The 15,568-nt window shown below is 48.2% G+C and overlaps 2 protein-coding genes across 4 annotated transcripts in view; both read right to left on the bottom strand.

Annotated features, from left to right (window-relative positions):
* Window positions 1-35: 35 nt before the first annotated feature.
* LOC142883712 (uncharacterized) lies at window positions 36-5,955 on the bottom strand. The gene is made up of 7 exons (XM_076018821.1): window positions 5,720-5,955; window positions 5,448-5,631; window positions 1,345-4,635; window positions 1,090-1,269; window positions 835-1,007; window positions 634-751; window positions 36-487 (listed from the first exon to the last, which is right to left on the bottom strand). The coding sequence occupies exons 1-7, from the start codon at window positions 5,911-5,913 to the stop codon at window positions 281-283; spliced, it is 4,347 nt and encodes a 1,448-aa protein (XP_075874936.1). The 5' UTR covers window positions 5,914-5,955; the 3' UTR covers window positions 36-280.
* A 447-nt stretch (window positions 5,956-6,402) lies between these two features.
* The window catches only part of itga9 (integrin, alpha 9), a 53,922-nt gene continuing 44,756 nt past the window's right edge, over window positions 6,403-15,568 (bottom strand). For all 3 annotated transcript variants that reach the window (XM_076018818.1, XM_076018820.1, XM_076018819.1), the window contains 5 exons: window positions 15,122-15,247; window positions 14,854-14,973; window positions 14,668-14,763; window positions 10,726-10,845; window positions 6,403-8,851 (listed from right to left, as the gene is read on the bottom strand). In XM_076018818.1, the coding sequence (XP_075874933.1) occupies window positions 8,753-8,851; window positions 10,726-10,845; window positions 14,668-14,763; window positions 14,854-14,973; window positions 15,122-15,247 (561 nt within the window). In that variant the 3' untranslated portion in view covers window positions 6,403-8,752. The remainder of the gene's footprint in view (window positions 8,852-10,725; window positions 10,846-14,667; window positions 14,764-14,853; window positions 14,974-15,121; window positions 15,248-15,568) is intronic.

Genomic DNA, 15,568 nt, shown 5'->3' with positions numbered 1-15,568 from the left:
CATGAAGTTGTCTAAACTAGGTGCTTCTGTTGGTCTGGACATTAATGGGTTCAATGTAAAACTCATTTAGAGCATCATTTAACTCCTTTTGGCTTATGCCAGATTTTAAGTCCTCCCTCAAATTTGTATCTCTTCAATTTCTTTATAAGGATTTTCAAGATGATTATATCTTGCAGCACTGATTAAAACAGCTCTCAGTTTATCTCATGCGCTTCATTTAATTGTCCATTGTTGTATTGCAACAGATCGGATCATAACGTCTGCAGATGCAGATGTCTTCCTACTTTTTGTTGTGTTTTGACAAAGTGACCCCTGGTGGAGCAAGGCTGGGCGCCACCGGGTGGAACAACGTTTTCCTCAAACCCAGCTCATCTGTGTCTGTGTTTGAGCTCTGCTGGGCTCGATGGATCTCCAGATTCCTCCTCCACTGGAAACACAAAGCCGTGGCCTCGGCCTCGTCGGAGTTCGGCTCTGGCTGCTTCAAACCCTGGAAACAAAGAGTTGCATTTGTACCGTGAGTGACTTTTTACCTGAAGGTGGCTGGAGCAGCAAATAGCTTCTGCCTGTCTGTTTAGAAGTGCATTGGTTTCAACTGTCTTTACAGCTTTGTGAGCCTCATGGTGTTCTAGTTACTGTGATGCAAGCTGTTTCTGCAGCGTGGACCCCTCTCAGCACTGTCTGGAGGAGATTCTGTGCATTCTTCACCAGGATCTCGTCAGATGATTTGCACCCAGGTGTGACTGCATTCACACTTACAAAAGGAAGAACAAATGGAAATGTACATTTTGAACTTTTATCATGCACTTTACGATCCACTAAAGCAAGCTCTCCAACCTGGAAATGATGCTCAGCTGGTTGGTGATGGTGAGAATCTGCTCCACCACGAGGGTGAGTTCCACTGCACACTGTCTGTCTAGACAGTGGTTGGCTATCACCCGGATAAAGTGAGTCACAGACTGGCAGCCTGTGATCACATCCTTGGCTGCAGTCACAAACGCCTCTTTATTCTGGTGGGTGAAAGAAGGAGGATTGTTGATAACGGCGTTGGAAACAGAGCAAGTTGACAAAGTGCCCTCTGGTGGCTCTTACCAGTATAGGCCCTCTCTTTCTCAGGTACTGGGTCAGGTAACAAATTGTGTCCGCCATCTTCCTGGTCACCTGAACGATTCTGTTGTTCTGAGGATCCCAGCTGTCGCTCTCTTTCTTCAGGAACAGGGAGGTGGACGTAAGTGAGAAGGCCTCCTTGAGTGCTCCGTACCTGACAAAGGTCTGACAGGGAAGACACGTTAGCACAACGGACGCGTAAGTAGTCAGTAGATAGTTTGTCAGTGACAGGATACCTACATCTTTCACCCTGTGTTCAGGTTCTTTTTTCATCCATGCTGCCGCGCTCACGTTCTGCTCTGTAGCGTCAACACTCTCCACAATGCTTGTCTGAATTTCCACGTCGTTCACTTTGAATGCGCTACTTTCCTCAGCCACCTCAATTGCTTGGCCCTGTAAGCCTGCCCTGATCTGCTCTTTCGCCTCTCGGTGAATCTCATCCTGCTTCCGGATCTCTTCCACCACGTAGTGAGCCTTGGCCGACCAGCACTGCACCTGCACGTCCACGCAGAGCGTGTCGCAGACATAGCGAGTCTCCACCATGAGCCTCAGCCTGCTAGTTATATCCAAGATCTGGAAAGACAGGTGGTCGTTGATGGACCTCAGGTTCGAACGGGCACGCGGATCTCGGAAGTAGTTTAGTGAGTCCTCAACCCTTTTGATCGCAAGCTTTACACATTCCGAAAGTGTTTCGGCTGCTTTTTCGAAATCTTCCTCTGCATCGTCAAGGTTCTCGCCTGAGCGTCCGGCAGGTAAGCGAGCCGTGGCGACTAGACTTTGCAGTGCAGCGTCAAAATCCTTATTGGCTTTGCTCAAATAACCCAAGAGCACCCTGATCTTAATTATCAGCTGTCTCATGAGAAATTCTACCTTTGCAAGTTGAAGTACATTCGGTATGCTGTCGAGCTCCTCGGCAGCCTTGAGATACGAGTCGGTCAGTATTTTAAGTTCATCTTGGTACGCTCGCAGCTGTTTCGATTTGTGAGCACTTCTACAATTTAGGCTCGTTAGCCTCGCGGCCTCCTGGATTCGGAGGGAGTTCTCCGATAACGTCGTTAGCTGCTTCCGAGGGCTTAACTGGTTTATTGCCGAAGATGTTCCCAAAATCCTATCGAGAGACTTTAACAAGATCTGAATGGAGAGGCCCCAGAGGATGCAGAGCCCCTCCAGGTGATCCGTCCGGCCTTCAGCTGAAGCTGAGAACTCCAGCAGACACCTGGTGTGGTTCTGGGCTTTGTTCAGCTTGTTGTGTAGGGCGCCGAATGTTTCTTGAGCCTCGTTTTGTGACGTTATGTCAGACGAGGTCAGTAGCTGGACTGTGTCAGTGCATAAGGCGGCCACTTCATTTAATTGCAGGCGGACAGAGGCTGCTTTTGTGGGCAGATTTGGTTGCAGCTTGGTGTAAACAGCATGATACCAGTTTCCGGCGGCTGGCAGTAAAACCTTTCGCGTGTTGCTAATAAGGTCGGAAAGCAGTACGCTGTGTTTGTAGAGGCTCTCTGTGCTCATCACCGAGCTCATGGCCGTCTCTTGGGCCGTGTGGACCAGCAGTGGGGTCAGAGACACTAGCTCCGCCCGGAAACCCTCCAAAGTCTGACCGTCGATGGCGTCCACAACAGCCAGGGCTTCCTTGGCCGACTGAGCGTAGCAGTTTGACAGCTCCAGAATGCCAGTGCAGGCGCGATTGAGTGCCGTCACGTCTTTTCCTTTAGTCACAGTCACAACTTCATACAAGAGGGGCAGGAGGTCAAACTCGAGAGACTTGTTGGTCGGCCAGGGCTCAGCGGAGACAGCTGGGAGGCTTAAATCATCGGTGTCACATATACGAGCCAGTTCTGCCTCTACCGTTTCATCGTCAGAGAGCTCCTCCTCCTCCTCCTCCTCCTCACGTTCAGCCCAGGGATCACTCTCCTCTGCCTCCAAAACAAGAGAGCCAGTAGCCGTTCCGATTCTGATTTGATCGGGGTTCAGATCAGGGGTGTCCCCGCTTGGCAAGCAGATCTGTGGGATTTCGGGCTTCCGAGCCCCTTCTCGCAGTGGGCTCAGGAGATGCGGATGTTGCTGGCCGTCCAGCCCTTGCCTGAGCACTTTGAATTGCTTAATCGCCTCTGCGACGTTGTCCGAAAAAGGTGTGTACACGCTCACATTTATGGTGGAACCAAAGAGCATTTCTCTCACCGACCCGGCCACTTTGCTTTGGACCGACTGAGCCTGTTTAAGCAGCACCAGGAGGCCGTTCCTGTAGATGGGGTCGTGACTCCTGTCCAGGAACCTCCTCACCGACCGAGCCACCAGCTTCATGTGAGAAACGAGCTTGGCCGCATGTTCGTCGAACAGGCTGTAGTTTTGCTCTCTGAAGGCCTCATCGCATCCCCGCCGGTCGTCGACCATCTCGTTTATAGCGAGGCTGGTGAACTCCTTCACGTCCACCACATCGCTCAGAGTATCTTGAAACTGGCTGGCCTCCTCCTCCCAAACACGACAAAAAATGCAAAGCTTTTGAAGACTCTGCACCGAGTCATCTGCAAGCTCCAGCGACAGTGGCTCCATTTGAGCTCTGAGCCGCTTGAGACACATTCTTGAGTTCTCCATGTTCTCCAAGCTCTTTGCGTCCAGAGCAATTGCAGATACAAACCGAGCCACTTCCATTAATTGGTCTGTGTATGATATCAAGTCTTCAACCAGTGGTTGAACGCAATTTAGATCCACCTTTTCAGAGGAATGTGCGACTGGAATCTGCCCCGCCATGTTTAAAATCTCCCCAATGGTTGAGGACGCTGTTGTGAATGTGTCCAAGATGTGGTAAACTGAGGCAGTCATCAAGGTTTCGTCAAGCATTTCTATTTGTTCTGCCAGCAGAGAGCTGGTTTTTAGGAAATCTTGGTCAACATTATCATCAGGATCCTCTAAGGACGTCAGAATCGTCTTCATGTCTGACCAGAGATGCAGGATACGACGGCAGTGGCCAACCAACTTCTGTTGACAGCGTCTTCGGGAGGAGTTCGCCACCGCCATACAGTGAAACACCAGATCTCTTACAAGGCTGTCAAAGCCACTTTTTTGGATTGTGGAGGTGCAGGAGGTAGCAAGAAGTTGCAGCGCACTGTTCCTCTTTTCTGTGTAATAGCCACGCGCACCCAGTGACCCGCTGGGGCGTTCGCTCCTCAGAGTTAAAACAATGTCACCCACCGCGCTCTGCACCCTGTCCAGAATGTATCTTTTGGCCTCCTGCGCCTGCTCATTTGTGGGATGTTTGATGGTCGTGCACATGGCGGTGTGCAGCATGGAGATGCATCTTCTCAGGGTCTCCAAGGAGTCCAGGAGCTGCTCCGTCTGTCTCGGATCCTGCAAGGAATGCGCCCTCTCCAGCGTCAGACCGTTGAGGAGAAGCAGATCCCGGGAAAACACCTGGAAATATTTGAGCAGAGACTCGATGTCTGCGGAGGAGCCAAGCTCTGACAGGCTCTCCAAAACTCGATCGGCAGCGGCTGTAACTCTCCTAATGGCAGCGTCGTCTTCCACCAACAGAACCTAAAAGCATAAACAGATAGATTTTTGACATTTGTAGAACAGCTTTTCCAGCTACTCTTGTTGCATTCACCAGCGCCTGATTGTTCTTTTGTATACATCATGAAGGCTGGTTCTTTGTTTGCCTAAGACATGAATGGGCTTCAAGTTTCAAGGAATTTCCACATTTTTTCCACTGTTGTCCTTTAAGAGATATACTGAACAGAAGCTATTGACATCGTCATAAACTAATCCAGGGTGACGATTGATTGATCGCACAACTTTTGACGCTGTTATCTCACCTAATAGCTGATGACTTTTCAAATGTGTTGATTGTGATTGTGATCATTGGGCTTAGTTTGCAAGTAAGTAATGTTTGTATATTATTAAACAGTACTATTAGACACTTATGGCAGAATTTCTCAAGATTGAAGGACAGAAAGAGGTGTTTGTCAAACAACATGTAATCTTACAGCAGCACGGCCAATAAGTTCTGTGGCATTTGCACGGCAGTCATTGTGTCCTGTTTCCAATTTGAGAAGCACTAGCCGGTGTAATTCCCGTCTGTAAATGTGCACCATAATAGCAGTTCCAATCAATCAACACAGGAGCCAAAAGTTTGACCTCATTTTTGCTTTCATCAATTTTCCTGTTTATGGAAACTTTTTGAGAAAGTGAAGCTGCTGATCCATTACAAATAACGATTTAAATCTTTCACTGTCTGGGACCTGCTTATTTCTCTCTCTCTCTCTTGCACTCTGTTTATTTAAGTGTATTAAGCACAATACACAAAACATCAAGGCGCACTCTCGCAGAAAATAAAAGTTATACTCCACTTTAACTACTCCCAGAAAGACGCTCTGCGTTGCGCTGATGAGTTCGTCCCTGTGCTCAGTCACACTGGGCTGGATGCCCAGTTTCTGGGCTGCCAGCAGTACATGCTGTCCAGACACGGCAACTGACTCCAACAAAGATGACATCTCCATACGCAACACTTCATCCTCTGTCGCGCTTATTCTCCTGCAATTAAAATACATTGTGTTGGGGGTGTTTTTGTGTGTGAAAATAACTCTCAATCCCCCCCCAACAGCCGCGTGGCCCCGCATACCTGGAGGCAGCCGCTGCCAGATTCTCTGTTGCTTGAGCCACAGCCCGAGCTGCCTCCTCCAGCCGGCTGAAGTGTCCAGGGTCCTCCTCGCTGTCGCACAGCAGCACCAAGTGGCATATGTGGCTCGCGATGGGTGCGACCACCCGCTCCACCGCCACGGTCCTGATCAAGCCATGATCCAGTAGAGAGGACATCCTGCAGCCGAGTCCCCCCACCCCCCCAAAAAAAGTGAGAAGTTCCACCTGCTGTGCTGTGCTGTGAAGGGAAGGGCATCAATAATTTATTTGATCCCACACGGGACCTGCGATTCATTTCAGCGTTTCGTAGCAACTGGAGTCACACGACTGCACTGACATGTGAACATGAGCCTGGGTGAGGGCGTGTTAGCAAAATATGCCAACAGCAATGCTTTATAGAGGGAATAATGGGTGTGACGTCACTAGCACGTGGCACACTGAAATGCAAAGAAATAATATAAATGTAAAAAGTATTTCAGTTTTGAAAAGTTGCACTCTTAGTGGCTTTATATTAATTGTTTTACTCATAAAAGGAGTTCTAAAATCACTCATTGACTTGTAACTGGGAGAAACACGTCTAGCGCAGAGCGGCCAGCAGGGTGCGCTACACACCGCCAATGTGAGCGAGATAACGAGGTTCACAAAGCAGAGGAGGCCACAGCGCCGTGAAGTTTCACTCACTTTATCATCAGATAAATATACATCTCAAACAAGACTTTGAACAACAAACATACAGCACTCTATAATGGAAATGATATTCAGTGACAGTAGTATACTCAGGACAACACCCCCTCCCCGCATAATAACAACACTGTGACTAACGCTGACAACAAACATACAAACAAAATATAACCATCACAGTTACAATTTTGCCCCGGAAAAAAAACAAACAAAAATGTTGTTAGGCGACAGTTTCTCTGCACACAGCTACAGCACCGGCAGCACTGCGGAGGGAAGACGTGATTGTGTACGGCGACATGCCAGTGGAATTAAATGGGATAATGAAGTGCATATCTGGAGGACGAAAGATTTAAACAGCACAGAGGAGAACAAGCAATCACTGTGAGCATTAAAGTGTCTTAGGACTGCAGTTATAGGGGAAAGCAAACATAAAAAAATAAAAAACTTTTTTTTTTTTGTTCTTTGGCATTGCACGTTTAAATTTTGCTCTGGTCTACGGCAAAAAAAAGTGAAAAACAGAACAAAAGCATACATTCCCTAATCTACTTATTACGAGACAGCCACTGATTAAATCATCTAAAACTGGCATCAAACATTTCTGTTGCTTTTCCTTTTTTCGATACATTTATTTAATTTCTTGAAAAAATATCACTCTTTCCTCTTTGGTGTCATCAGATACAACATTTTTCTAAATTTCATTCACCATTAAAAAAAAAATTAAACAAAAAAAAAGTGTGTAGCATAAAGTCTGGAGAGCAGAGGAACTGTGGAGGTTAATAGAAGCAGATTTTTAGGCCGCTGGCATTCCTTCATGTTGACTTAAAGTACGTATGTATATATTATTCCTCTCAGGAGCCCATTTACATTCAGTGATTGAGTGCTGCACATTCCCACCTATTTTTAGGCCATGACCCACTCTATGGGCCCCCATAAATGAGTCTAGGTAGACTCCCACCACGGATTTTCATCTAACTGTCTCGGATAATACATCTCGTATTTCACGCTGACTCTAAGATGACTAACGTCATAATTGTGAAAAAAAAAAGAAAAGAAGAAGAAGAAGATTGGGCGAAGGCTGCGAGAGTTTGTGTCATCGCGACTGACTGAGAGCGAATCATTTCAGCCGATATTCCTGCGAGAGCGACAGGGAACATCTGGAGGGGGTCCCGTCTGAAGAGTCCTCCGCATACCTGAGCAAGAGTGCTTTGCAAGAGCGGACAGCTCCCACTGCTGCGCGCTGCAGATTTAAAGCGTCTGCCCAGAGTCAAGGTCTAATCCCAATCTGGGGTGGGGGGTGGGAGGGTCGTTACCGATGTTGCGAACGTGTTTATCGGCCCCAAGCAAAAAGCTTTACGACGTCGACAAATGGAATGCATGTGGAAAGTCACAAAGCTTGAATGAGAACGAGGGCTTTTACGGTCCGGGTGACCTCGGAGAGCACCTTTACCAGGCCCTTTTAGGGCCACCACATTTGTGGATGACATGAAACACCGTGTGAATGTTCGCGCGTGCGAGGGTTCAATTAGTTCTGGACCATCGCCGCTACCATACAGCGGCAGCCAGGGTGTGAAAAAAACAGCTTTTGTTGGCGGAAATCTCAGAGTGGGTCCAGAATCTTTTGACCTTTGCAGGAATAACAGCCAAACAGAAAAGACACCAGTAGCAAAAAAACACCGGATCTGCTTGAGGGCAGAAGAGGCGACAGCCGTCAAGCGAGGGCATTCGTTCTTTGCAAACATCAGTGCTTTTAGGAAAACATGCTGAAGACACAGTATGTCTGGAACGGCCCTCCAACCTCCGCCAGCTCTTCTCCAAGCCCAGTTGTACACAAATATGGCTTAAAGTGTGTGTGTGTGTGTGTGTGTGTGTGTGTGTGTGTGTGTGTGCATTAAAAAAAAAAAAAGACATTTGCTACGCCACACAGCCCTGAGGGTTTTGTTGTCCACCAGTATCGCCGCCACGTCGGCGGCTCTCCACCAACAGCTCCGCTCAGCTCCGCTGGCCGGGACCGGCCTCCGTTGAGATTAGCTGAATTCCACAGCGAGTGTCCTCTGGCAAGTCTGGCTGTCACCTCGCAAGTCCGTTTCCTGGAACCTCCTCCCCCGCCGCCACCTCCCCGTCTCCCCCGACTCCCCACCTCCCACGAAAAAATATCAGGTCTCCAAAAAATATGGAGAATATATATATATATATTCCTCTCTTCCACATATGGAAGACCAAATGGACTGGTGCCAGTGGGGCAGCTGGGCTGCGAGCGAGACCCTGTGCTATTGGATCCTTCCCGACCCAATCCCTAATCTCATTGGCTCCTCTGGGACCCCCTTCGCCGCAAGTCTCAGTGGTTCTTTTCCATCCAGTCCCAGCTTTCATCGCTGTCCTTCCTGTTCTTTTCGGCCTCAATGAGCTCTCTGTAGTGCCGGCGGAAGAATCCCATCTGTCGAGGAAAGAGGGGAAGGAGAACGTAAGATTCCTGCGAGGCGTATCGGCGCACAGATCAGGACAAGATGAATGTAGTTGTATTATTTTTTTTTAAATAGCTCTTCTGGGGTGGTTATTTTATTATTTAAAATAAATAAATAAATAAATAAACAAAATAAAACTGTATACGCAGGTAATGCGGGACTGTGGCCGACCACTGGCTGATACGATCACAGGAAGATCATATCAGCAAATGTCAGCAGAACATGTTTCCAGTGTTGAGTAATATGAGGAAATACTGTAGATAACCTTTATGTGTATGTGAGTGTTGAACACCACGGAGGATTACTGCGTGGCAGGACATATTTTTCCAGCTGGGTGCAGTTAGTGCTCGGCAAGACATTTAGCATCCATCTCATTTCTTCCAAAGTGGAAGACGTTATTAGTATTTGTTGCTTGCTATAACTTTGAACATATATGTTATTTTAAAAGGTATCTGGTCTGTTATTTTAAATTAGAGCATTTCACTGTGCTGCTTTGGGTGGGAATGTTTTTGTACGGATACTTTGTTTATGTTTTGTTTGTTGCTTGAGACGACTGGGTTTAAGTTCTGAATTGCAGACACTGAAGGGCAAGAAATGATGCAACACATTTGTGTTTCAAAGCAAAAGAGGAGATTATGTTCATGTGCTTCATGACACATTCTTATCTGTCTTTCATTCAAAGCGTCGCTCTAAAGTGTTTGTTGGACGGCCGACTCCCCGCAGTGTTTTCTGAAACAGGTCCTTATTGAAAGAGCTCCAGCGGTGGAACAAATTGAAAACAGCGGATCTCCTGCCAATGGGAAGGCAATTTAAAACTTTACGACACGGGCCTCATTGAAAACGGGCAACCGTTAATGTAAAACACACAAAGTTTTGGACTCGCTGGCAAAAAAAAATAAAAAAATAATAAAAAATAAGCGTGGGTGGAAGTGGATCAAGCCTTTGCCCCATTAAATTGTGTTGTTTCTACGGGAATCCAATATGGGTGATTCTAATGACGTTTTACTGACCTGCAGCAGAGCGTAATATATATTTACTGGCGAGCCACCAGCGCAGATGGAAGCGAGGCAAGCGTCTCGCCTGTGAGAAGGCGCTGTTTCTTTAGGAATCTAATATAGTATTCAAATGTGCATGTGAGCGACCTGCGGCCCGCCTCTACTGGGTGCAACACCGGGAGGATATGAGAAGAACGGGGCGAGTTGTGGATCCTCGGTGCGTGTCTAAACAAAGCCGCGATGCCTCCACTCCGCACGGCTCCATTCATTTATCTGCTCGACTACTGTCGTTTATTGATACAGACCGGCGCTCTCCTCAGGCATTTCCTGAAAGGAGCAATGCAGGACATGTGCAGCCCTTGTAAGCTGAGTTTATTTTGGCAAGATCTGAAAACCTGGGGATTGCGGGTGAGGTGTGTGGGTGTGTGTGTGTGTGTGTGTGTGTGGGGGGGGGGGGGTTTCTAAGGGGAGTCTGGGGGTACGTACACCAACATTCCAAGGTTTAGTTGTGGTATCCCCCGGTGGGAAGCAGGGGAGGGAAAAAGAAAAGGATTTCTGTGCTATCGGGGGCCTCTGGACGTCGCCGTAATCGGCATTTCCCCAACCCCCCCCCCCTTTTTCAGATTCCGCTTTCATGCCAGTGGCACGGTGTGAATTACTGTCCGGCCTGCGACACGTCCTGTTCACGGTTGTTTGAATATCTGGAGCGAGCCCCGTCCAGCTGTCCCCTCCCTCCAGCTGGATGCTGCGCCGCAGAGTTGAGAGTCAGACGCAGAAACTGCCCGTCTGACGCACGAGCCGCTGCGAACCCTCCAGACCGTCGGCGGCGTGAAGGAGACTCTCGTGTTTACCTTCCAGAGCAGCACGGCCAGCAGCAGAAAGATGAGGATTCCCACCAGCAGACTGATGGCGATGATCCAGCCGACGACGTAACCTCTGGGCTCTTGACTGTGGAGAGCCTCGAACACCAGCTGAAACACAGCAGTGCACTCAGTCAGTCACACACACATACATGCACATGAGTGTCGGGAAGACTAACAAGCCGACAGGCACTTTAGGTTATTTCGCCTTGGCCGTCGTCGGAACACTCCGTGTGTTTCACGGGGAGCTACGGATAAAAAACAAAACAAAACCCGAACTTGGATGCTAATGGAATGAATTTTCAAATACAGAACACGGTAGATGCATTCGATCAGTCGGAGGAGAAACAGAAAGAAGCAGCCCTGCGGTGTCTCGACCCAGACTGAGTTTACGCCCTTGACTATATAGACTATGTACAGTCTCCCAAGTGCTCAGGATGGGAGAATGTTTGGTTTCTGTAAACGATTAAGTGGGACGTAACAAAAGAGGGCGTCTAGAGCTGTTCCAAATGTTAAGTGTGGTTGTGTTTAGTTATGAGGAGGAACACATTTAAGAAAAATTGACTCTACTCAACTGTGATCAATTAAGCAAGGACCTAGTGCTGAAACCTCCGCTGTGAGCCAGGATGCAGGGTGAAAGCAGTGATGTGTGCCAAAAAAACTCCCACTTTTACTGTCGGGAGCAGAACTTTTTTTAAGACTAAACACCTGACCTCTATCACCGTCCTGCAGAGAACACTCACACTTACTCATTTTTTCCCCAAAAATCCACTTGACTTTCCCCACCCACTCAGCGTGAGTACCGTGCACACTTGGGGTATGTTGGTCTTAAAGTGACGCAGTGAGGAACTGGGACACGGACCAACAAAAACCTGCTTTACAGTCTCGGGTCAGGCAACACGTGTTTTGCTGTAATGCTAGTGCGGCTCACTGGAAAGGCAAAGAACACTGAACACACCTACTATTGCTGAAACAATGACCTCCTTAGATGGACTGTGTGACTTTTTAAACTGCCAATATACAGTCGACACATGCTGGGTCCCTGCATCATCAAAAGCAAAGAGCTGCTGCTTTTTCCCCCCCCCAGCATCTTTACACCAGGCCGGCGCTGGAACTGAAACTGGCATTCACACAGTAGAGTGCCTGCTGCACAGACCCAGCTACTGGTTGCAATATACATTCCTATGACATGAACATCACTGTGAGAGCTGTATACTATCAACGCAGACATGCCCGGAATGCATGCCTCAGGTGCCTGCGGTGGTTTAAATAGGGCGTATGTATGTTTCATATTGCTAATGAAGCGCTGGGATGCTCACAACAAGGCCCACGCTGCATTCGCAAAACATGAGCATGCACTGGCTGGCGAGCACATGAAAAACCAGTCCCGCTAGAACTGGCTGCAGACTCCAAGATGGCAGCACGTTCAACCAGTGCATACGCCGAAAAGGTTTTTGACTTCCGCATTAATGGGCCCAAAGAGCATGCACAGTAGTGTCACTCGCCATCATGCCTCCGGAACTAACACGATCTATTTGGCCAATCAGAACGATTCTCGAGAACGTCACTGACAGACACGTCAGGACGCAGCCAATCAGAACGAGCTGAGACACAGTAGCACGTACTACGTTGTGACGTCATGCTGGGAATAAACTCTGTTTTGGTGATTTTCTGGCCTTTATCATTTTTTTTTTAACGACTAAACTAAACCGTAACTGAAACATCTAGAATAGAAAGATTTTGCCATGAAGCACATTTCAGGTCACAGTCGTCATGTCATCCGTTTTAAAAGCGTTTATTTTTGTATTGCGGTCTATGGGAAAAATGCTTTTTTGGGCCCATGGGATTTCTTTTGCCGCAGTACCTCGAGTGGCCACTGGGAAAAATCGGCGAGCCGCCATATTGCCAGTCCGGTATCCAGTTCTTATAATACATCCATGGCTGGAACTGACTGCAGACTCATTCATCACTCCTGTTACTGTGTTTTGTTTTGTTTTTTATCACAAGAGGGATCAACTTCTCAGAAGGGGTTATTATGCACAGCAGTGACAGCCTTAGACACCTCTTTTTCTGTCTGTTTAATATCAACATGCACTCATTAAGTCGGTCATTTAATAAGCATAGATCACCCACTCCCCTCCTCATTTTGAAGGCTTGCGGTATTAAAACAAAATTCCCAAAGCCAAAAATAAGACTGATTTTCTCATCTCTCACAGAGGAGTCATGGCAACTTGTAAAAAAAAAAAAAAAAAAAAAATAGTTTGGCTCCACGATGCATTTGAGCGATCCTGCTTGTTTCCCATGACATGAGTGAGCGCTGACCTGCAGGGGAATCTGTCACTGACAGCAAACGCAGCTTGTTTGAATCGCAGAGAACAGTGCTTAAAAGTCTTTAAATAAACGGGGAAAAAATGTTTTTAACCAATTTCCTCTAAATTATTTAATTAATTATAAGTGTACTTAGGAGTTATTTCCATGCCAACGACTTTTGTAGCTTTTCAAAGTTGCTTAAATGGAGCATTCACACCATCAGCGGAATACATGCGCTCATAAGATTAGAATCATTTTTAGGAATAAAACAAAATGCAACAATGTGAACTTCATTTCTTTTTTTTATATATATATATTTGTGCCTAATTTGCAAATTAGATTTCAGGAATATTTTTGCCATTGCTTGCAGGTGCAGGGCCGCACGGGCTTTAAACACAAAGGCTGCACCAGATGCCAACTGTGCACCGGGACCTGAGCATGTGCACCAGCGGGGATTAATCTCTGGCAAATAGTTTCCCACATTAACACCCCCCTTTACTCCCAGCGCTGGAATCTCACTGTTCCGCCTGCCAAGGGTGCGTGCACAATACAAAAAAGATGAAAAGCACCACCGGTCATCGCTCCCTGACCCGCACGATCTAAATATAACTTAACTGCGATCAGTTAAACGTGGGAATTTGTGATTGTAAGCGACGTCCATTCGATGACGGAATCCTTGAAATTTCCGTGTGCTTGTTTACACACCGAGGGACATTAGGAACAAGCCATGCTTGATAAAAGCGGTGGCTGCAAATCATACTTTTCAGTGGGTACCCCCAGCCCACAGGGGACTCCGACTGGGAAAAGGTACGAGTGTTGACCCAAACCTTAGAAGGGCCGCGACAGTTGCTGGATTTAGCGCAGCCGCTGGCTACTCCGTCTCGGACTTTTGAGAATCCGAAGCCCCGGGGTCGGCGGGGGCTGCGGTCCGGTCAGCACCCCAATCACTTCAGGGATCCCGCGTCCGCAACGATGGGCGCTCAGAGTAATCATCAAATTTAATCTGGGGATGGCATTCAATCACTCAGCAAGCAGGATCCGTCCTTGAGCACAGCTGAGGACCCCCAAAATGCGGTCAATGCGTGGGGTGGGGGTCGGTGGGGGTGGGGAGGGTGACATCATAAAGTATAAGCACCGAGCCCAGCTGCTCTGTGGGCTCACACCAGGATCAAGCATTGTCTGAACTTCTGAACATTTTGGATTACATCCAAAGAGTTGAAAAAAAGAAAAGAAAGAAAGTCGTGATTTGCTTCATAGAGCGACTATTAAAGGCCCTGAATTATCACCTGCCTCTCTGGTTCACTTGCACCAGGACCCCTGGTGGTGCACCTGTGACGGCTGTCCAAGCATCTGGCAGCGGTTGTCACCGCAGACTTGAAAGTAAAAGCCTCTCTGAACCTTTTGTTCTCCAGCCGTGTGATTAACGCTACGACCCAGCGGTCACCGACACCAAACGCAAACACAGCGAACCAGGTGACCGAGACCCCACTGCTGCATAACCGCAGCGTGACCCCGCCCACCGAACCGTTTGGTTTTGCTGTTTTATTAATTGTGTTTGACTGCTTAACTGATGAATCAAGGAGGATGAGGAAGAAAAAAAAAAACACTGGGCGATGAACTTACAGAATAGTCCTCTGGGAGACCCTTCTGCACCTCCACTGCTCTGCTGTTGACTTGCATGCTGGCCCTCGTCACGAACTGGATCACGGACGAACTATCCTTTGGGTTCACAGAGGGAGAAGCAGCGTTACAATCGTAACCACCGCAAGCCGCGTATGGCTATTTCCCCAGCGTCGGCGTGCTTCGTACACTTTTGAGAATTTCCGTGTTGAGGAGAACTTTGACGTCGACGCTCAACACTTCGTCCTTCAGCTGCGGGCCGAGGCTGCAGGAGATGGTCATGCAGGCTCTTCCGGGTCGGTCACAGTCCTTTGAGAAGCGTCAGGAGGAGGCGTGTGGGAAAGAGAAGTGCGATAAACAGATGTTGCGCGGGCTAAGAAAACAGGGATCCTCGCAGGGGGGCGACTGTCAGCGACCCCGGGGAGGTCAGAGGTCGAGACGGGGGCCGTATATTTACCAAGACTTTGCGGCCCGACTTGGTGAAGAAGGCAAATATGGCGTGGAAGATGCTCTGCTTGTCCTGGGGGATGGTGCACGGTGTCGGGTTCTTGTGCGGGGTGCAGTTCCCTCGGCCGTCGGCCACCTGTAAAAAGGGGAGAATAAAATACAAGTTTGTGTTTTTTCCCCAGTCGGGTTTAAACGTACGCGATCCGGATCGGGGAGACTCTTTATGGGTTGGCTGTCGGCAAAAACGTCGAGCAAAGCACTTTTGTCACTTTAACTGGCTCTGTCCCACTATTGTTGCGAGTCCCCTTGAACTCGCAGGAAACTCCGGTGCCCCTCCCAGGCAGATTTCCCATATGGAGTGATTTAGAGGTGTCTGTTTTATTGCCACCCCCCCCGCTCCGACCCCCTGGGGAGCACTTCCCCTGTCCCCCACCCCTCCTCTAACCCACCCGGGGCT

The sequence above is a fragment of the Nelusetta ayraudi genome, unplaced genomic scaffold, assembly GCF_046127955.1.
Source record: "Nelusetta ayraudi isolate G7.1 ecotype Tasmania unplaced genomic scaffold, CSIRO-AGI_Nayr_v1 ptg000008l, whole genome shotgun sequence".
Lineage (NCBI taxonomy): Eukaryota > Metazoa > Chordata > Actinopteri > Tetraodontiformes > Monacanthidae > Nelusetta > Nelusetta ayraudi.
The sequence above is the reverse complement of the archived record's forward strand: the minus strand, read 5'-3'. Positions and strand labels throughout refer to the sequence as shown.

What these genes read in the sequence shown, in the direction of transcription:
- LOC142883712 (XM_076018821.1), bottom strand. Translation starts at nt 5,913, where the DNA reads ATGTCCTCTCTACTGGATCATGGCTTGATCAGGACCGTGGCGGTGGAG. An exon ending in CTGAACACAGGGTGAAAGAT is followed by an intron (nt 1,270 to 1,344) that starts GTAGGTATCCTG and finishes CTTCCCTGTCAG; the next exon opens with ACCTTTGTCAGGTACGGAGC. An exon ending in CAGAAACAGCTTGCATCACA is followed by an intron (nt 488 to 633) that starts GTAACTAGAACA and finishes CTTTGTTTCCAG; the next exon opens with GGTTTGAAGCAGCCAGAGCC.